General features: G+C 45.4%; 1 protein-coding gene across 1 annotated transcript in view; it reads left to right on the forward strand.

Moving 5' to 3' along the window:
* The window catches only part of LOC110499821 (exocyst complex component 4), a 237,494-nt gene that overhangs the window by 138,928 nt on the left and 75,573 nt on the right, over positions 1-22,993 (forward strand). The window contains exon 11 of the mRNA XM_036957071.1: positions 2,229-2,451. Within this exon, the coding sequence (XP_036812966.1) occupies positions 2,229-2,451 (223 nt within the window). The remainder of the gene's footprint in view (positions 1-2,228; positions 2,452-22,993) is intronic.

The following is a 22,993-nucleotide window of genomic DNA, read 5'->3' on the forward strand; positions in this document are numbered from 1 at the left end:
TAGACACCTAGAGCCTTCTGCAGAGCCTTCTCTAGCCCTGCTGTCCCCCACTCTAGACACCTAGAGCCTTCTACAGAGCCTTCTCTAGCCCTGCTGTCCCCCACTCTAGACACCTAGAGCCTTCTACAGAGCCCTCTCTAGCCCTGCTGTCCCCCACTATAGACACCTAGAGCCTTCTACAGAGCCTTCTCTAGCCCTGCTGTCCCCCACTCTAGACACCTAGAGCCTTCTACAGAGCCTTCTCTAGCCCTGCTGTCCCCCACTCTAGACACCTAGAGCCTTCTACAGAGCCTTCTCTAGCCCTGCTGTCCCCCACTATAGTCACCTAGAGCCTTCTACAGAGCCTTCTCTAGCCCTGCTGTCCCCCACTCTAGACACCTAGAGCCTTCTACAGAGCCTTCTCTAGCCCTGCTGTCCCCCACTATAGACACCTAGAGCCTTCTACAGAGCCCTCTCTAGCCCTGCTGTCCCCCACTATAGACACCTAGAGCCTTCTACAGAGCCTTCTCTAGTCCTGCTGTCCCCCACTATAGACACCTAGAGCCTTCTACAGAGCCTTCTCTAGCCCTGCTGTCCCCCACTCTAGACACCTAGAGCCTTCTACAGAGCCTTCTCTAGCCCTGCTGTCCCCCACTATAGACACCTAGAGCCTTCTACAGAGCCTTCTCTAGCCCTGCTGTCCCCCACTCTAGACACCTAGAGCCTTCTACAGAGCCTTCTCTAGCCCTGCTGTCCCCCACTCTAGACACCTAGAGCCTTCTACAGAGCCTTCTCTAGCCCTGCTGTCCCCCACTATAGACACCTAGAGCCTTCTACAGAGCCTTCTCTAGCCCTGCTGTCCCCCACTCTAGACACCTAGAGCCTTCTACAGAGCCTTCTCTAGCCCTGCTGTCCCCCACTATAGACACCTAGAGCCTTCTACAGAGCCTTCTCTAGCCCTGCTGTCCCCCACTCTAGACACCTAGAGCCTTCTACAGAGCCTTCTCTAGCCCTGCTGTCCCCCACTATAGACACCTAGAGCCTTCTACAGAGCCCTCTCTAGCCCTGCTGTCCCCCACTATAGACACCTAGAGCCTTCTACAGAGCCTTCTCTAGCCCTGCTGTCCCCCACTATAGACACCTAGAGCCTTCTACAGAGCCCTCTCTAGCCCTGCTGTCCCCCACTATAGACACCTAGAGCCTTCTACAGAGCCCTCTCTAGCCCTGTTTTCCCCCACTCTAGACACCTAGAGCCTTCTACAGAGCCTTCTCTAGCCCTGCTGTCCCCCACTCTAGACACATAGAGCCTTCTACAGAGCCTTCTCTAGCCCTGCTGTCCCCCACTATAGACACCTAGAGTCCAGACTTTCTCCTTCCTTCCTTCCTTCCTTCCTTTCTTTCGTTCGTTTGTTATTTATTTTTCCCCTCCCGCTTTCTTCCCTACCTCACTTTCTCCTTCCTTCCATTGCTCCATAGTTCCAACTCTGAATAGATCTGTCCCCCTTCACCCTGACGTGAAGGATTTGATTAATTTGTGTATTTGTGTGTGTTAAGCTGTTAAGGACACACTCACTCTTGCGTGGAGGTGTGTGTGTGTGTGAGACAGGCCTAGTGATTATCAGTGATTCCTTGACAGATGAGGTGTGTATGGTGCTCCCCAGCCCTTACATTGCTGTGTGAACCTATCTGACCAACTCGACAGCTAGTTAAACACTCACCCATGTAGATCGGAGGACGCCAGTGTTTTCAAGGACTTATCCTGAGCAGTTTGTCCAAGTTGTCCTGGAAACATCCTGGCACGTTATCGCCCTTTAACTCTTAACTTTTCTAAAAGTATGAATACAGTCTGCACTCCAATTATTCTCTCCATACTACCACTCATTCCAGTAACGCAATTCCCCTCTGTTTATTTAATGGGAATACATTATCACCTCCTTATCATGGGTGTTACAGCATCTGTGTACTGCAGCTAGTGGAACTACTTCTTACGTTCCCAGAGGGGTTAAATGCGGAAGACACATTTCAGTTGAAGGCATTCAGTCGTACAACTGACGAGGTATCTCCCTGTCCAGGCTAACATTGCTGTAGCCTTCCTGTACAGTTTCTCTAACGATGGCTCAAGGTTCTCTAACGTTGCACTAACATTCCTGTCCCGTCTCTGTTTCTCCCCATAGATTTATCCAGGCTAATGTTGCCGCAACGTTCCTCTCCACTCTCTCTAACGTTCCCTCAACATTGTCCCCCCCAAGGTTCATCAATGAGACAGAGCAGAACATGGGTTCACCGGGGCAGGCCAAGCAGTGCCAGCTCCGGACCTTCCTGACCTACTACATCAACGACCTGTTCCTGCACCAGGTCAGAACAGAGATCAACAAGGAGATCCGGGCCGTCAGCAAGACAGCAGACCCACTGAAAGTCCTGGCTAGTGCCGATACTATGAAGGTCCTGGCAGTGCAGAGGCCCCTGCTGCAGGTGAGGGGGGCCGGGAACACATACTCGCAGGACACACACACACTCGCAGGACGGACACACACACATTCGCAGGATGGACACACACACACTCGCAGGACGGACACACACACTCGCAGGACAGACACACACACACTTGCAGGACGGACACACTCGCAGGACGGACACACACACACTCGCAGGACTGACACACACACACACACTCGCAGGACACGCATATTCACAAGTGGGTACATAATATGATATGGTAAACATGGAAATCATACAACTGTCTGTGTGGACATATTTATACAGACATGTATGCTTACTTACTTCTGCTCATACTTTGTTTCCTGTTCACAGCCTATTCACAACCTGTTCACAACCTATTCACAACCTGTTCACAACCTATTCACAAGATCAACATTCTTCTTAATTTATGTTATGGTGTACATTTCCATTTGAGTCATTTAGCAGACGTTCTTATACAGAGAGACTTACAGTTGGTGAATTCATCAGTTAGTATACGGCCAGGTAATAGTTTCCTCTGGACTTTGTGAGGTTTCCACAGCCACCTCTCTCGCTCTCTCTCTCGTTCTCTCTTTCATTCTCGTTCTCTCTCGTTCTCTCTCTCATTCTCTCGCTCTCTCGTTCTCTCTCTCATTCTCGCTCTCTCTCGTTCTCTCTCTCATTCTCTCTCTCTCTCATTCTCTCTCTCTCTCGTTCTCTCTCTCATTCTTGCTCTCTCATTCTTGCTCTCGCTCTCTCTCGTTCTCTCTCTCGTTCTCTCTCTCGTTCTCTCTCATTCTTGCTCTCTCTCATTCTTGCTCTCTCTCATTCTTGCTCTCTCTCGTTCTCTCTCTCGTTCTCTCTCTCGTTCTCTCTCTCGTTCTCTCTCTCGTTCTCTCTCATTCTTGCTCTCTCGTTCTCTCTCTCATTCTCGCTCTCTCTCGTTCTCTCTCTCATTCTCTCTCATTCTTGCTCTCTCTCATTCTTGCTCTCTCTCGTTTTCTCTCTCGCTCACAAATTTTCTCTCACACACACACACACACACACACACACACACACACACACACACACACACACACACACACACACACACACACACACACAGTGATACTTGGCAGCCACCCACCTATCTCACAGAATCATAATTGTCTCTGAAACAGCATTTGATTCTCCCTGACCCCGTAGAAGCAGTTAATTGGTGGTTATAGAATATAGACACACACACACACACCCCGGTACCCATTTCCTCCAGCACAGGAAGTGGGCCTATCATCTCCATGGATACCACTTACTGCTCATGCTCACCTAGCACCTCCCCTATTAAAGATGAGATCAATCATGAGATCGATCACTTCTCACAGCAATGTGTTCCCCAGATCAGATATGTAACAGTGGATGTTGCATCTCAAAGCTAGTGTCTGTGAATACTCTACAGTAGTGTATAAAGAATGAGTCTTCTCTGCCGACACATTGACCGTTACCATAAATACCTACACTGTTGATTCTTCTTCTTCAGTGTCTACCTGCATGTTTAGGCTATAGGCTATGGCTGTGTTAATGTGTGGATGCTACTGTTTGTGTGTGTGTGTGTGTGTGTGTGTGTGTGACTGCGTATATGTGTGCGTGTACCTGTTTTAGTCAATTAGTCCAGAGATGGTGAAGTGTCATCTAGAATACAGAGTAATAATAATGAAGTCAGCTGGATGTAATAAAGTCAGCTGGATGTAATGATGTCAGCTGGATGTAATGAAGTCAGCTGGATGTAATGAAGTCAGCTGGATGTAATGAAGTCAGCTGGATGTAATGAGGTCAGCTGGATGTAATGAGGTCAGCTGGATGTAACGAGGTCAGCTGGATGTAATGTAGTCAGCTGGATGTAATGTAGTCAGCTGGATGTAATGAGGTCAGCTGGATGTAATGAGGTCAGCTGGATGTAATGAGGTCAGCTGGATGTAATGAAGTCAGCTGGATGTAATGAAGTCAGCTGGATGTAATGAGGTCAGCTGGATGTAATGAGGTCAGCTGGATGTAATGAAGTCAGCTGGATGTAATGAAGTCAGCTGGATGTAATGTAGTCAGCTGGATGTAATGTAGTCAGCTGGATGTAATGAGGTCAGCTGGATGTAATGAGGTCAGCTGGATGTAATGAGGTCAGCTGGATGTAATGAAGTCAGCTGGATGTAATGAGGTCAGCTGGATGTAATGAGGTCAGCTGGATGTAATGAGGTCAGCTGGATGTAATGAGGTCAGCTGGATGTAATGAGGTCAGCTGGATGTAATGAGGTCAGCTGGATGTAATGAGGTCAGCTGGATGTAATGAGGTCAGCTGGATGTAATGAGGTCAGCTGGATGTAATGAGGTCAGCTGGATGTAATGAGGTCAGCTGGATGTAATGAAGTCAACTGGATGTAATGAGGTCAACTGGATGTAATGAGGTCAGCTGGATGTAATGAGGTCAGCTGGATGTAATGAAGTCAGCCGGATGTAACGATGTCAGCCGGATGTAACGAAGTCAGCTGGATGTAACGAGGTCAGCTGGATGTAACGAGGTCAGCTGGATGTAATGAGGTCAGCTGGATGTAATGAGGTCAGCTGGATGTAACGAGGTCAGCTGGATGTAACGAAGTCAGCTGGATGTAACGAGGTCAGCTGGATGTAACGAGGTCAGCTGGATGTAATGAAGTCAGCTGGATGTAATGAAGTCAGCTGGATGTAATGAGGTCAGCTGGATGTAATGATGTCAGCCGGATGTAACGAGGTCAGCCGGATGTAACGAGGTCAGCTGGATGTAACGAGGTCAGCTGGATGTAATGAGGTCAGCTGGATGTAATGAAGTCAGCTGCATGTAATGAGGTCAGCTGGATGTAATGAGGTCAGCTGGGTGTAATGATGTCAGCTGGATGTAACGAGGTCAGCCGGATGTAACGAGGTCAGGGTGATGTCGTGATTTCAGCGGGATGTAATGATGTCACACCAACAACAACAAAAACGATAGTGTCTAATAAAACAAGTGTTACTCATTAATACATTTACTTACAACAGCCAGTGTGCTCTTCCACCTCTCAGGCAGCTTGTGAAAGCCAGCATGGATAGAATGCAATAATGGACTAATATTTGCCATATTGTAATAATTCTCATGTCATCATCATTTATTCCAACAACACTGTTTCCATCATCATTTATTCCAACAACACTGTTTCCATCATCATTTGTCGCAATAAAGTTCGACCCAAAAAATCCCCCCCTGTCGAACAGATGACAATGTTGTCGTCTGCCATTTCCATTGCACCTGTCACAATGATTTTATTTTGTGACATTGCATTTGACGGAAGAACCTGGGTCAATGGAAACCTGCCTCGTGTGTGTGTGTCTCTCTCTCTGTGTGTGTATGTGTGTGTCTCTCTCTCTCTCTGTGTGTGTATGTGTGTGTATCTCTGTGTGTGTATGTGTGTGTCTCTGTCTCTGTGTGTGTATGTGTGTGTCTCTCTCTCTGTGTGTGTATGTGTGTGTATGTGTGTGTCTCTCTCTCTCTGTGTGTATGTGTGTGTCTCTCTCTCTCTCTGTGTGTCTCTCTTTCTGTGTGTGTGTCTCTCTGTGTGTGTGTGTGTGTGTGTGTGTATCCACTCCAGAATGTGTATGTAGGTGTGTATTAAGACAGTGTGTGTATCCACTCCAGAATGTGTATGTAGGTGTGTATTAAGACAGTGTGTGTATCCACTCCAGAATGTGTATGTAGGTGTGTTTTAAGACAGTGTGTCTCTGCCCCTCTGTCTTTGTTAACTCTCCATTCAGAGTGAGAGAACACTGACAGTTCATTACAGCTCCTGGCTCGGAGTTCACTGGCGTTTGTTTACGATTATGACTTCTCCTTAACGAGGACTGCGGCATCTTGCTAATTACACTGCTAGGCTAATGAGCCTCTCTCCAGTTAGCGGGAGCTCCATAAAACGCTCCTTTTGTTTGGGGTTTTGGCTTTTTTAATTACGCCAATCAAAGAGGCCTGCCTGCTCCTTCCTCAACTGCCAGATACGCACATACAAGACCCAGGCCCTCGTGTGTGTGTGTTTGTGTGTGTGTGTGCGTGCGTGCGAGAGAAGTCCAACCGATCCCCACTGTGTCCTGGCTGGTTGGTCTCAGTGTGACAGCGGGCCACTACTTTTAATGGGCTACTCCAGTCCTCAGTGCTCCCTGCTCACTCAAGATGTCAGGTGGCTTTATGGAGGAAAGAGACTGAAGGAGATGATACATGTCCCAGAGGTGGACAGCTATAGAACAATACATCCTTCTGTATCAGTGTTTTAAAGGGAAGCTGCTGTAGGTTAAAGGAGCTGTTCTTGCCGTTTAGATCATCACATTCCTTGTACGTGTTGGGTCTTTCTCAGGCCTAATGTAGATGGGAAATGGTGCATGCCTGCTGTTTGGGGGACACACACACACACACAAGTGTGTTCCTACAGCAGGTGTTCTAAGAGTGGGGCCACACCACTGGCACTTGAACCAATGGGCTGAAGGGACAGAGAGACACATGTTGATACACTACATTAAACACACTCTCTACCTTGGCTGCCATCACACAGGAAACGGCAGGGGACCCCATTTATAGGTGCACCTGCCATCCACTCCACCACAACACACATGTATGTACATGGGGTTAGGGGGAAGGCATTAGTGGACATACCTGGTGGACACACAGTGTGGGTTGCTGTGTTTTGGGGCTTGGGGGGGAGATGATGCTCCATCCAGACTCACATACAGCTGGGTAGCATTGTCATGGGGAGATGTACTGTACCCCCACACTGTAGTGTTAGCTGTTACCATATAGGACAACACACCCTGGGATATCACGGGACGCCGTGGTAAATACAGGTCACTACTAGGCATTTACATCTTTACCTTTCTAGACCATTTGATACGTTATAGACATGGGCTCTGTTACCATACAGGAACGATACATTATCTAGAGACATGGGCTCTGATACCATACAGGAACGATACGTTATCTAGAGACATGGGATCTGATACCATACAGGAACGATACGTTATCTAGAGACATGGGCTTTGATACCATACAGGAAAGATACGTTATCTAGAGACATGGGCTCTGATACCATACAAGAACGATACGTTATCTAGAGACATAGGCTCTGGAACGATACGTTATCTAGAGACATAGGCTCTGATACCATACAGGAACGATACGTTATCTAGAGACAGACCCTTTGCTATGAGACTCGAAATTGAGCTCAGGTGCATCCTGTTTCCATTGATCATCCTTGAGATGTTTCTTCAACTTGATTGGAGTCCACCTGTGGTAAATTCAATTGATTGGACATGATTTGGAAAGGCACACACCTGTCTATATAAAGTCTCACAGTTGACAGTGCATGTCAGAGCAAAACCCAAGACATGAGGTCAAAGTAATTGTCGGTGGAGAATTATTTAAGGTCCCCAAGAACACAGTGGCCTCCATCATTCTTAAGTGGAATAAGTTTGGAACCACCAAGACTCTTCCAGAAGCTGATCTCCCGACCAATCTGAGCAATCGGGGAGAAGGGCCTTGGTCAAGGAGGTGAACAAAAACACGATGGTTTCCAGAGTTTCTCTCTGGAGATGGGAGAACCTTACAGAAGGACAACCATCTCTGCAGTACTCCATCAATCAGGCTTTTATGGTAGAGTGGCCAGACGGAAGGCACTCCTTAGTAAAAGGCACATGACAGTCCGCTTGGAGTTTGCAAAAAGGCACCTAAATACCATGAGAAACAAGATTTTCTGGTCTGATGAAACAGTGTCATGTCTGGAGGAAATTTGGCACCATCCCTACGGTGAAGTATGGAGGTGGGAGCATCATGCTGTGGGGATGTTTTTCAGCGGCAGGGACAGGGATCGAGGCAACGATGAACGGAGAAAAGTACAGAGAAAAGTACAGGACCTCGAACTGTGGCGAACTGTGACACAGCCAAGACAATGCAGGAGTGGCTTCGGGACAAGTGTGTGAATGTCCTTGAGTGGCCCAGCCAGAGCCCGGACTTGAACCCAATCTAAAATCTCAGGAGAGACCTGAAAATCGCTGTGCAGCAACACTCCCCATCCAACCTGACAGAGCTTGAGAGGATCTGCAGAGAAGAATGGGAGAAACTCCCCAAATACAGGTGTGCCAAGCTTGTAACGTCATACCCAAGAAGACTCAATGCTGTAATTTCTGCCAAAGGTGCTTCAACAAAGTACTGAGTAAAGAGTACTTAGAATACTTATGTTAATGTGATATTTCTGTTTTATAAATGTTTGTTAAAAAATGTATTTAAAACAGTGTTTGGTTTGTCATTATGGGGTATTGTGATGTCATTATGGGGTATTGTGATGTCATTATGGGGTATTGTGTGTAGATTGATGAGGGGGGGAAAAACATTTAATACATTTTAGAATAAGGCTGTAACGTAACAAAATCTAGAAAAAGTCAAGGGGTCTGAATACCTTCCCTAATGCACTGTATGTCAGTATATAGCACACAAATTCTGAATATCTCTCTCATATGGGCAGTCAATGAACTCTGACCTGAGGATACTGACATGGGCTTGTGACTTTAGAGGGGGGTCAAGGTGAATGTAACACCCCAGTCCTGGAAAGAGACCTGATAACACATCCAACCGACATCATGTTTTCATATAGCAGCCATACCATAATAATAGTAATGATATGTTAAACATCCTCCATATCACTCGGCCCCAGCAGTGTGTAAGGGGAGAGTGTGTATGATAGTAATGATGATATTAATATGAGACTGTATGGTTATCAGTCGGCCAGGACACAGGCCCTATGATAACACCAGTGTCATTTTAGTCCAGTATGTAGAGTGTATGATCCAATCATGTGTCTTTGTGATAACATGGACCCAGGTGATTGGTCAGAAGGTCCAGCAGGGGTTATAAATAAGAAAGAGGCATGTATACTCTGTCTCTCTCTGTTTCTATTCTGTTGTTGCTCTCTCCTCTTGTTCTCCTCTCCCTGCCTGTTTACTGGTCATCTTTTCTCATTTCGTTTAACCCTCCTACCCTTTCTCTCCCTCTACCTTCCTTACTCCTTCTCTCTCTCTCTGGTTAGTGGTGGTAGCAGTGTGATGCTATCTGTTCAGTGGTCCTGTTCCCCCTGATTGATTTATTTAATTAGTCTCCTCTATCCAGGAGGGTGGTCACTCTACAGACCAGAACTGGAGATTGGCTCCATTAATCTCTTGGATGGGGGTCCCTATACACACACACACACACACACACACGTACACACACACGTACACACACACGTACACACACACACGTACACACACACTTACACACACGCACGTACACACACACGCACACGTGCACACACGTACACACACACACGCACAAACACACGTACGCACACGTACACACACACACACGTACATACACATACACATACACACACACAGGGAGACAGAGGCATGCATTCACACATACCAGGGTGATGAAGCCACCACTGAATCATATCCAGTAATTTTGCTCTTGGAATAATGTCGTGACGTTATGTCCATGTCTCCTGTTGTCCTGTTGTGACGTTATGTCCATGTCTCCTGTTGTGACGTTATGTCCATGTCTCCTGTTGTCCTGTTGTAACGTTATGTCCATGTCTCCTGTTGTGACGTTATGTCCATGTCTCCTGTTGTCCTGTTGTGACGTTATGTCCATGTCTCCTGTTGTGACGTTATGTCCATGTCTCCTGTTGTCCTGTTGTGACGTTATGTCCATGTCTCCTGTTGTCCTGTTGTAACGTTATGTCCATGTCTCCTGTTGTCCTGTTGTGACGTTATGTCCATGTCTCCTGTTGTGACGTTATGTCCATGTCTCCTGTTGTCCTGTTGTGACGTTATGTCCATGTCTCCTGTTGTGACGTTATGTCCATGTCTCCTGTTGTCCTGTTGTAACGTTATGTCCATGTCTCCTGTTGTGACGTTATGTCCATGTCTCCTGTTGTGACGTTATGTCCATGTCTCCTGTTGAGACGTTATGTCCATGTCTCCTGTTGTGACGTTATGTCCATGTCTCCTGTTGTCCTGTTGTGACGTTATGTCCATGTCTCCTGTTGTCCTGTTGTGACGTTATGTCCATGTCTCCTGTTGTCCTGTTGTGACATTATGTCCATGTCTCCTGTTGTGACATTATGTCCATGTCTCCTGTTGTGACGTTATGTCCATGTCTCCTGTTGTGACATTATGTCCATGTCTCCTGTTGTCCTGTTGTGACGTTATGTCCATGTCTCCTGTTGTGACATTATGTCCATGTCTCCTGTTGTGACATTATGTCTATGTCTCCTGTTGTGACGTTATGTCCATGTCTCCTGTTGTCCTGTTGTGACGTTATGTCCATGTCTCCTGTTGTGACATTATGTCCATGTCTCCTGTTGTGACGTTATGTCCATGTCTCCTGTTGTGACATTATGTCCATGTCTCCTGTTGTCCTGTTGTGACGTTATGTCCATGTCTCCTGTTGAGACGTTATGTCCATGTCTCCTGTTGAGACGTTATGTCCATGTCTCCTGTTGTGACGTTATGTCCATGTCTCCTGTTGTCCTGTTGTGACATTATGTCCATGTCTCCTGTTGTGACGTTATGTCCATGTCTCCTGCTGTGACATTATGTCCATGTCTCCTGTTGTGACGTTATGTCCATGTCTCCTGTTGTGACGTTATGTCCATGTCTCCTGCTGTGACATTATGTCCATGTCTCCTGCTGTGACGTTATGTCCATGTCTCCTGTTGTGACGTTATGTCCATGTCTCCTGTTGTCCTGTTGTGACATTATGTCCATGTCTCCTGTTGTGACGTTATGTCCATGTCTCCTGCTGTGACATTATGTCCATGTCTCCTGTTGAGACATTATGTCAATGTCTCCTGTTGAGACATTATGTCCATGTCTCCTGTTGAGACGTTATGTCCATGTCTCCTGTTGTCCTGTTGTGACATTATGTCCATGTCTCCTGTTGTGACGTTATGTCCATGTCTCCTGCTGTGACATTATGTCCATGTCTCCTGTTGAGACATTATGTCCATGTCTCCTGTTGAGACATTATGTCCATGTCTCCTGTTGAGACGTTATGTCCATGTCTCCTGTTGAGACGTTATGTCCATGTCTCCTGTTGTGACATTATGTCCATGTCTCCTGCTGTGACATTATGTCCATGTCTCCTGCTGTGACATTATGTCCATGTCTCCTGCTGTGACATTATGTCCATGTCTCCTGTTGTGACATTATGTCCATGTCTCCTGTTGTCCTGTTGTGACGTTATGTCCATGTCTCCTGTTGAGACGTTATGTCCATGTCTCCTGTTGTGACATTATGTCCATGTCTCCTGTTGTCCTGTTGAGACGTTATGTCCATGTCTCCTGACTCTGTGTGTGTGTGTGTGGATTCTGTACAAGCCAAGGCCAAACCAAAGCCATAATCACATTAAACAACCAATCCAAGCTGTTTGTTCACTGTGGGATGTTAAGTGCCGTTCAGATTCGTTACCAGCCAGCCTATTCCCTACATAGTGCACTTCTTTTGACCAGCACCTATAGGGTTCTGGTGATGAGTAGTGCACTGTATAGGGAATAGAAGGCCATTTTGGGACACAGCCCAGTAATGTATCCATTGAAGGGTGTTTGTGTTAACCTCTTGACTGGGGCTGGATGGAACGCTGATTACATCTGTAGCCACGTCATTTGCCGGAGTGCACCCTGAATTACAGATGTGTTCATATGCCAATGGTCTGCTAATGAATTTGACCTTTTTAATTTCCCTCTGCTTATTTACATGCACACACACACACACTATCCCACCTTCCCACCCTGCCACCCCCACAAACGGTTGTCTAATGACACTGACCTTTTTATTCGGTGTGTTTGTTGATGTGTTTATCAGCTGCCTGCTGATTGGCTCCTGCGGTGGTGGGTTGGGAAGCCCATTATGAAGTGCCTCTCATGGCCGGGGGGACAACAACAGGCAATCACAGAACAATCCCCAGTTAGCTGCATTGTGTTGATGTGTGATTGGGACCACAGGACTCCTCTGGGTGTCTGAGAGAGCACAGGACGAAGGTGGGGAGACAGCCTGGGTGGATGCACACACACATTGGACACACACGTGGATCCACACATTTGATATATTTTACATTCTCAGACACATGCTCAACACAAAACTGTGGACACAGATTTACCTATAAACACACACACCCCACAGGTTTACCTATAAACACACACACCACAGGTTTACCTATAAACACACACACACACCACAGGTTTACCTATAAACACACACACACCACAGGTTTACCTATAAACACACACACACACCACAGGTTTACCTATAAACACACACACACCACAGGTTTACCTATAAACACACACACCCCACAGGTTTACCTATAAACACACACACCCCACAGGTTTACCTATAAACACACACACACCACAGGTTTACCTACAAACACACACACCACAGGTTTACCTATAAACACACACACACCACAGGTTTACCTATAAACACACACACACACCACAGTTTTACCTATAAACACACACACACCACAAGTTTCCCGAAAACACACACACACCACAGGTTTACCTACAAACACACAAACCCCACAGGTTTACCTACAAACACACAAACCCCACAGGTTTCCCTATAAACACACACACCACAGGTTTCCCTATAAACACACAAACCCCACAGGTTTCCCTATAAACACACACACTAGTAAACTCAAGTTATTCTGGTGTTTACGACTAAATGAGATTCCACCGTAAAAAACAATATGGTGGAACGCCCAACTTTCTAGGGTCTTATGCATTATAACAATCCATTTAGATGTGATTCAACCCACATGTTGTTTGGGATGCATCGCTCCTTTATCTGTCATTAAACAGATTGAGCCTAACCACCTCGTTGACAATTTTACAGCTGTTAAAAATGTTGATTTTGCACCTTATCAAAATGAATTAATTTCTACGATTTGGTCTGTACCTAAAATCCCTTTTACAGTATATCTAGAGAGAGAGGGAGAGAGACGGACCGGCTCCTAGCAGTGTGACTGCTGAAGGATAGTGTGTGTTGGGACAGATAACACTACTGTCTGTCTGAGGAAAGAGGAGCAGGAAGTTGGAATGTCAGACCTGTTGAAAACGGTCTCCTGGTTTGAAGGAAAAGGGAGTATACTTTGAGCCCATGATACAAGATCCAGCTGTCATGTGGCTTGAATGAGAAGTTTGATGAAAAATAACACGATGTGTGTGGTGCTATGATAATGAATCTCATTGTACACTTACAGACACCCATAGTACACACACACACACACTCTCTCGCTCTCTCTCTCTCTCACACACACACACACACGTACGTACACACACACACGACCCCGCTGAGTGAACATCTCCATCTATAACCTTATCACCCAACTCAGTGGTTGCCATGGGTGATGCTTTGAGTGGGCGGGTTCCACCTCCGCCCCTCCTCCAGACTGTAATGATGCGACCATCACCGTGGTAACCCCCTGAGGAGAAAGGAGGGAGCGAGAGAAAGGGATGTGTGTGTGTACATCTTCATTAGCACCATGGTGATATGTATTTCATTGCCTTCTGTGGGGGGGTCCATCTCTGTGCTCCATTAGGTCCATATGGAACCTTTTTGGGAGTACACACACACACACACATTACACACACACATTACACACACACACACAAACACACACAGTACACACACACACACACACACACACACACACACACACACACAGTACACACACACACAGTACACACACAGTACACACACACACACAATACACACAGTACACACACACAACACACAACACACACACCCACAGTACACACACAACACACACACACCCACTGTACACACACACACAGTGCACACACAACACACACACACCCACAGTACACACACACACAGTGCACACAGTACACACACAGTACACACACACATACAGTACACACACATACACAGTACACACACACACAGTACACACACCGGACGTGTTCACCGGACGTGTTCACCGGACGTGCTACCTGTCCCAGACCTGCTGTTTTCAACTCTCTAGAGACAGCAGGAGCGGTAGAGATACTCTTAAGGATCGGCTTTGAAAAGCCAACTGACATTTACTCCTGAGGTGCTGACTTGTTGCACCCTCTACAACTACTGTGATTATTATTATTTGACCATGCTTGTCATTTATGAACATTTGTACATCTTGGCCATGTACTGTTATAATCTCCACCCAGTACAGCCAGAAGAGGACTGGCCACCCCTCATAGCCTGGTTCCTCTCTAGGTTTCTTCCTAGGTTCAGTACACAAACACACACAGTACACAAACGTGCACAGTACACAAACGTACACGCACACAGTACACACACACACACAGTACACACACACACACACACAGTACACAAACACACACAGTACAAACACCCACAGTACACAAACACACACCGTACACACACACACACACAGTACAAACACAAACACACAGTACACCCACAGTGCACACAGTGCACACACACACAGTACACAAACACACACAGTACACACGCTCACAGACACTTTCAGACACCCATAGTACACACACACACACACTCTCTCGCTCTCTCTCTCTCTCACACACACACACACACGTACGTACACACACACACGACCCCGCTGAGTGAACATCTCCATCTATAACCTTATCACCCAACTCAGTGGTTGCCATGGGTGATGCTTTGAGTGGGCGGGTTCCACCTCCGCCCCTCCTCCAGACTGTAATGATGCGACCATCACCGTGGTAACCCCCTGAGGAGAAAGGAGGGAGCGAGAGAAAGGGATGTGTGTGTGTACATCTTCATTAGCACCATGGTGATATGTATTTCATTGCCTTCTGTGGGGGGGTCCATCTCTGTGCTCCATTAGGTCCATATGGAACCTTTTTGGGAGTACACACACACACACACATTACACACACACATTACACACACACACACAAACACACACAGTACACACACACACACACACACACACACACACACACACACAGTACACACACAGTACACACACACACACAATACACACAGTACACACACACAACACACAACACACACACCCACAGTACACACACAACACACACACACCCACTGTACACACACACACAGTGCACACACAACACACACACACCCACAGTACACACACACACAGTGCACACAGTACACACACAGTACACACACACATACAGTACACACACATACACAGTACACACACACACAGTACACACACCGGACGTGTTCACCGGACGTGTTCACCGGACGTGCTACCTGTCCCAGACCTGCTGTTTTCAACTCTCTAGAGACAGCAGGAGCGGTAGAGATACTCTTAAGGATCGGCTTTGAAAAGCCAACTGACATTTACTCCTGAGGTGCTGACTTGTTGCACCCTCTACAACTACTGTGATTATTATTATTTGACCATGCTTGTCATTTATGAACATTTGTACATCTTGGCCATGTACTGTTATAATCTCCACCCAGTACAGCCAGAAGAGGACTGGCCACCCCTCATAGCCTGGTTCCTCTCTAGGTTTCTTCCTAGGTTCAGTACACAAACACACACAGTACACAAACGTACACAGTACACAAACGTACACGCACACAGTACACACACACACACAGTACACACACACACACACACAGTACACAAACACACACAGTACAAACACCCACAGTACACAAACACACACCGTACACACACACACACACAGTACAAACACAAACACACAGTACACCCACAGTGCACACAGTGCACACACACACAGTACACAAACACACACAGTACACACGCTCACAGACACTTTCAGACACACACAGTGTACACAGTACACACACACACACACGACCCCACTGAGTGAACATCTCTACATCTATAACCTGATAACCCAACCCAGTTGTTGCCATGGGTGATGCTTTGTTGTGGGCAGGTTCCGCCGCCTCCCCTCCTCCGGGGTGTAATGATGCTGCCATCACCGTGGTAACCCCCCGAGGAGAAAGGAGCGAGGGTTGATTACGAGGTTTGACAGAATGCTGTCTGTGGAAACCACAGCATTCTCAGGATTAGTGTTAGGGTCGGAGACACAACTCTGTGTGTGTGTGTGTGTGTGTGTGTGTGTGTGTGTGTGTGTGTGTTGGGGAGCCATCTGTTAAAAGGTGAGTGTGATATAAGCACACACAGCATCCAAGGCGATGGTGGTGATGATGATAAGGGTTTTAACCCACCCTGGCAAAGCGCATTCTGCTCTTTCATGTTGTGACCCCCCCTGTGGATACAGTCAAATACACAAGATTGTCATCTTACTGCATGTGGCATGTCTAGCTGGGCACTGTTGAATAGCGGACACCGGGTTTCTGACATTTCCCCAGATTTCCCACTCCCTTTTCCCGGGATAAACAACAGTGAGAACCCGGTAAATGATAATAAATATTATGTTGCTAAATAGACCTGTTAAATGATATGCTGTGTCTCTGTGTTCTCTATGGACCACGGCCTACTCTGCTATCTGCATGATGAATCATCACCGCTCCGAGTGGGGGGACACCTCGCATCTCCTTATGGAACGCAGTTTACAATGCATGTTTCATCTCATCCTGGTCACTTCTTTTCTTGTGAACGGTGTGACTACATTTGCTGCAGCACAGCTTATGCTACATTAATATCAGGATTGCATGCGTATCTAATTTACACATTTCCATCTGGCTTTTGGGGGTCACCTTATTTTTTCATTGTAAAGATGCAAAATTGCAGCTGCAGAGTTTCACAACAGCCTATCACTCGAATATCATTGCTGCAGAGTTTTACAACAGCCTATCACTCGAATATCATTGCTGCAGAGTTTTACAACAGCCTATCACTCGAATATCTTTGCTTTAAATCAGTGCGCACGCGAGCACTCTGTCGTTCTCTCTCTCCATCAATTCTATTAAAATTGCATCCAAAATAGATAGGCCTAATCATCTTCAAGATCTACAGTACCAGTCAAACGTTTGGACACCTACTCATTCTAGGGGTTTTCTTTATTTTACTATTTTCTACATTGTAGAATAATAGTGAAGACATCAAAACGATGAAATAACACATATGGAATGTGTGTTGGGTCATTGTCCTGTTGAAAGACAAATGATAGTCCCACTAAGCGCAAACCAAATGAGATGGCGTTTTGCTGCAGAATGAAGGGGTAGCCATGCTGGTTATTTTTAAATGTTTTTAATTGAGGCTTTATTTAACTAGGCAAGTTAGTTAAGAACAGCAAAACACCAGTCTCAACGTCAACAGTGAAGAGGTGACTCTGGGATGCTGGCCTTCTAGGCAGAGTTGCAAATACAAAGTCATATCTCAGACTGCCCAATAATAAGAAAAGATTGATGGGCAGAAGAACACAGACACTGGACAGAGGAACTCTGCCTAGAAGGCCAGCATCCCGGAGTCGCTTCTTCACTGTTGATGTTGAGACTGGTGTTTTGCGGCTACTATTTAATGAAGCAGCGAGTTGAGGACTTGTGAGGAGTCTGTTTCTCAAACTAGACACTCTAATGTACTTGTCCTTTTGCTCAGTTGTGCACCGGGGCCTCCCACTCTTTTTATTCTGGTTAGAGCCAGTTTGTACTCTTTTGTGAAGGGAGTAGTACACAGCGTTCTACCAGATCTTCAGTTTCTTGGCAATTTCTCGCATGGAAGAGCCTTCATTTCTCAGAACAAGAATAGACTGACGAGTTTCAGAAGAAAGTTTTGAGCCTGTAATCGAACCCTCAAATGCTGATGCTCCAGATACTTAACTAGTCTAAAGAAGGACCTGTTTTATTGCTTCTTTAATCAGAACAACAGTTTTCAGCTGTGCTAACATAATTGCAAATGGGTTTTCTAATGATCAATTAGCCTTTTAAAATGATAAACTTGGATTAGCTAATACAACGTGCTATTGGAACACAGGAATGATGGTTTCTGATAATGGGCCTCTGTACGCCTATGCAGATATTCCAAAATATATCAGCCGTTTCCAGCTACAGTAGTCATTTACAACATTAACAATGTCTACACTGTATTTCTGATCAATTTGATGTTATTTTAATGGACAGAAAAAATGTGCTTTTCTTTCAAAAACAAGGATTTTTCCAAGTGACCCCAAACTTTTGAACAGTAGTGTATATACACACCCACCTACACAGTGCATTCGGAAAGTATTCAGACCCCTTCACTTTTTCCACATTTTGTTACGTTACAGCCTTATTCTAAAATGGATTGAATAGTTTTTTTCTCCTCTTCAATCTACACACAATACCCCAAAATGACGAAGCAAAAACATGTTTTTAGACTTTTTTTTTGTTCACTCTGTCATTATGGGGTACTGTGTTTAGATTGAGGACATTTAAATAATAATAATAATGTTAGAATAAGGCTGTAATGTAACAAAATGTGGAAAAAGTCAAGGGGTCTGAATACAGTACAAATGCACTGTATACAGTGGCAAGAAAAAGTATGTGAACCCTTTGGAATTACCTGGATTTCTGCATAAATTGGTCATACAATTTGATCTGATCTTCATCTAAGTCACAACAATAGACAAACACAGTGTGCTTAAACTAATAACATACAAATTATTGTCATTTAAACATTCAACATTCATGTCATTTAAACATTCACAAGTATGTGAACCCTAGGCTAATGACTTCTCCAAAAGTCCTATCAATGAGACGAGATTGGAGATGTTGGTTAGGGCTGCCTTGCCCTATAAAAAACACTCACTACATTTTAGTTTGCTATTTGCAAGAAGTATTGCCTGATGTGAACCATGCCTTGAATAAAGTACATCTCAGAAGACCTAAGATTAAGAATTGTTGACTTGCATAAAGCTGGAAAGGTTTACAAAATATCTCTTAAAAGCCTTGATGTTCATCAGTCCACAATAAGACACATTGTCTATAAATGGAGAAAGTTCAGCACTGTTGCTACTCTCCCTAGGAGTGGCCGTCCCGCAAAGATGACTGCAAGAGCACAGCGCAGAATGCTCAGTGAGGTTATGAAGTATCCTAGAGTGTCAGCTAAAGACTTACAGAAATCTCTGGAACATGCTAACATCTCAGTCTACGATACGTAAAATACTAAACAAGAATGGTGTTCAAGGGAGGACACCACGGAAGGAGCCAATACTGTCCCAAAAAAACATTGCTGCGCTTCTGAAGTTGTAAAAGTGCACCTGGATGTTCCACAGCGCTACTGGCAAAATAGTCTGTGAACAGATGAAACTACAGTTGAGTTGTTTGGAAGGAACACACAACACTATGTGTGGAGAAAAAAGGCACAGCACACCAACATCAAAACCTCATTCCAACTGTAAAGTATGGGGGAAGGAGCATCATGGTTTGGGGCTGCTTTGCTGCCTCAGGGCCTGGACATATTGTGATCGTCGAAGGAAAAATGAATTCCGAAATTTTTCAAGACATTTTACAGAAGAATGTAAGGCTATCTGTCCACCAGTTGAAGCTCAACAGAAGTTAGGTGATGCAACAGTACTACGACCCAAAACACAGAAGTAAATCAACAACAGAATGGCTTCAACAGAAGAAAATATGCCTTCTGGAGTGGCCCAGTCAGTCCTGACCTCAACCCGATCGAGATGGTGTGGCATGACCTCGAGAGTGGTTCACACCAGACATCCCAAGAATATTGCTGAATTGAAACAGTTTTGTAAAGAGGAATGGTCCAAAATTTCTCCTGACCGTTGTGCAGGTCTGATCAGCAACTACAGAAAATGTTTGGTTGAGGTTGTTGCTGCCGAAGGAGGGTCAACCAGTTATTAAATCCAAGGGTTCACATACTTTTCCCACCCTGCACTGTGAATGTTTACACGGTGTGTTCAGTAAAGACATGAAAACATAGAATTGGTTGTGTGTTATTAGTTTAAGCAGACTGTGTTTGTTGAGAAATCCAGGTCATTTCAAAGGGTTCGCATACTTTTTCATGCCACTGTATATATCTCAATATATCAATGTGTTCTCTGACCTCTTTCAGGTAATTAATGCAATGCTGTATTAGCCTTCTATTTAGCTAATGAATGATGGGTTATGCGTAAGCTTCAAACTTACTGCCTTTGTCTCTTGGGCAGAATGCCCCTGCACTCCGCTGGCTTCTCTCCTTAGCTCATGCTGTCCTAGAAACGTATTTCATTTAACTGTTGATGGCGAGGGAGTGGGAATGGTGGGAATGAAGTGACAATAGGTAGAGGAGGTAGGCTAGTACGCACACAACATTACGGGAAATATTATAAAAGGTAGCCTATATATATTTTTTATTTAACCTTTATTTAAGGTCAAGGAACAGTGGGTTAACTGCCTATTCAGGGCAGAATGACAGATTTGTACCTTGTCAGCTGGGGGATTTGAACTTGCAACTTTTTGGTTACTAGTCCAACGCTCTAACCACTAGGCTACCCTGCCGCCCCATCAGCCTACTAATTCTAAACATTGAAAATATACCCTTTTATATTTTCTTGCCTGTAATAGTCACTTTGTAGGCCCCGTATCCTGCACCAGCATAGCATGTTCTCTCCCAGCTTCATGGTTTGAACAATGTCTGTAAAGCTAGTCCATGTAATACAGTATCATTCAATACAATACAGTAATAGACTGCAGTCCACATTATAGAATTTTGTGTTTTTCTGTCAGGCATAATGTGTGGTAGCCTATATATCAGGCTCTGTATTGGATAATGGCACAATCGTTGGGCGATGGATCATAAAATGTCTTTAATGTATGGCTCATCAGACTCCGGTAGCATAAGGCTTGAACTTTGTTACCGATCAAACCTCTAATCAAATCCATACATGTATATGTTTTCTATGCTTTTTAAATGTCACTTCCGGTTGTGGTGGGAAATACCGGTGTTACCCTGGAGAAAAGTGATTTGTTCTTGGGTTGGAACATTTTGTAAAATACCGGGGAAATATTCAACCCTACTGTGCACATGCTGTCGGCTTGACCCATACATTATCCAAACCCTTTCATTAGTTCATTGTGCATGATACTGTATGTGAATAAGACCACAATACATGCTGCTCTTTTTCCAGGGGTTGTACATAAGCATCTCTCTGTGAGGAACTATGACATTCCGCTCTCAATTTGTGCATCATTCCATTAGAGAAGTAGTTGGTTGGATGCATTCACTGATGTAAACACTAACAGCGGGTGCTGATTGGCTGTGATCTGCACTTTAACTCACCAGAGAGGCCTTTGATTTGACGTGATCGGAGGTGACAGCTTGTGATAGGTGTTTTCCACTCTTCTATGAAGAGGCCTCGAGAAGAAGCTTTTTTTTAGTGACATTTCATTGTCATGTGACTGTTTACATCTTAAATGGTGCCCTATTCCTATTATATTGCACTACTTTTGACCAGGGCTCATAGCGTTCTGGTCAAAAGTAGTGCACTATGTAGGGGTTAGGGTGCCATTTGGACACAAACACTGAATCGTTCCTATGAAGTGAACACCAATCCTCAAACAGGAGGGAGGGAGAGAGATAAAGTTTATATTTCCATTTAGATTGAAGCAGGGCCTAACATGTCTAATGCCATCCAGCCAAGGTTTGTTTGCAGAACTACTGCATGTGTTATTTACAATTTACTGCGTGAACACACGCACACCAGCACGCATACATGCACACTGGAACAAACACACACAGAAAGATAATCAACTATTTTACTACCTTACACACACACTGGAACAAACACACATAGAAAGATAATCAACTCTTTTACATCCTTACACACACACACACACACACATATGCATGCGCACAACCCCCCCCCACCCCCCCTCCCACACACACTGGAACAAACACTTTTACAAAGAGAATCTACCCTTTCATAACCAAACACACAGCCCTCCCTCACTGGGGTAAAGGGGAGTCACACATGAGTAGGACAGCGTCTGGCAGATCATTCATCAACGTCAGCATGGCCTCACGCCTCTGAGACTCCCTCTGCACACGCCGGACGGCCCACATGCTTCTGCTACTTCAGTGTGTGTGTGTGTGTGTGTGTGTGTGTGTGTATGAGCATGTTATTTGTGTTTGTAGTACCCTGCCCTGCAGACTTGAATGTGGGGTGACACGAGTCACAGCCGACACAGGAGTCAGCGGTTTTGGGTCAGTGATGAGAGTGACGTGGCGGAACGCACGGGGTTAAATGCTCTGGCCCTCTCGATCCATGGGGGACGCCCCTCGATTAATGGGGAAACCCCTGACCCGTTTCAGGGGCACGACTGAGCCCCTTTACAGCCCTCTCCAGACCCCTCTCCAGGACCTTGAATGTGTGGATCTGTTCGTAACAGAGACAGGACAGCAGTACAGGGGTAGAAGATTAGGGATAGTTTCCATGTCAATTCAGTCTGTACATTTAATACCATTTCATTTGATAAATTCTACAGTTTCAGCAATATGGCAAGGCCTAGTAGTGGACCATTCAATAGAGAGCATCCACTG

This window comes from Oncorhynchus mykiss, chromosome 21 (assembly GCF_013265735.2).
Source record: "Oncorhynchus mykiss isolate Arlee chromosome 21, USDA_OmykA_1.1, whole genome shotgun sequence".
Classification (NCBI taxonomy): Eukaryota; Metazoa; Chordata; class Actinopteri; order Salmoniformes; family Salmonidae; genus Oncorhynchus; species Oncorhynchus mykiss.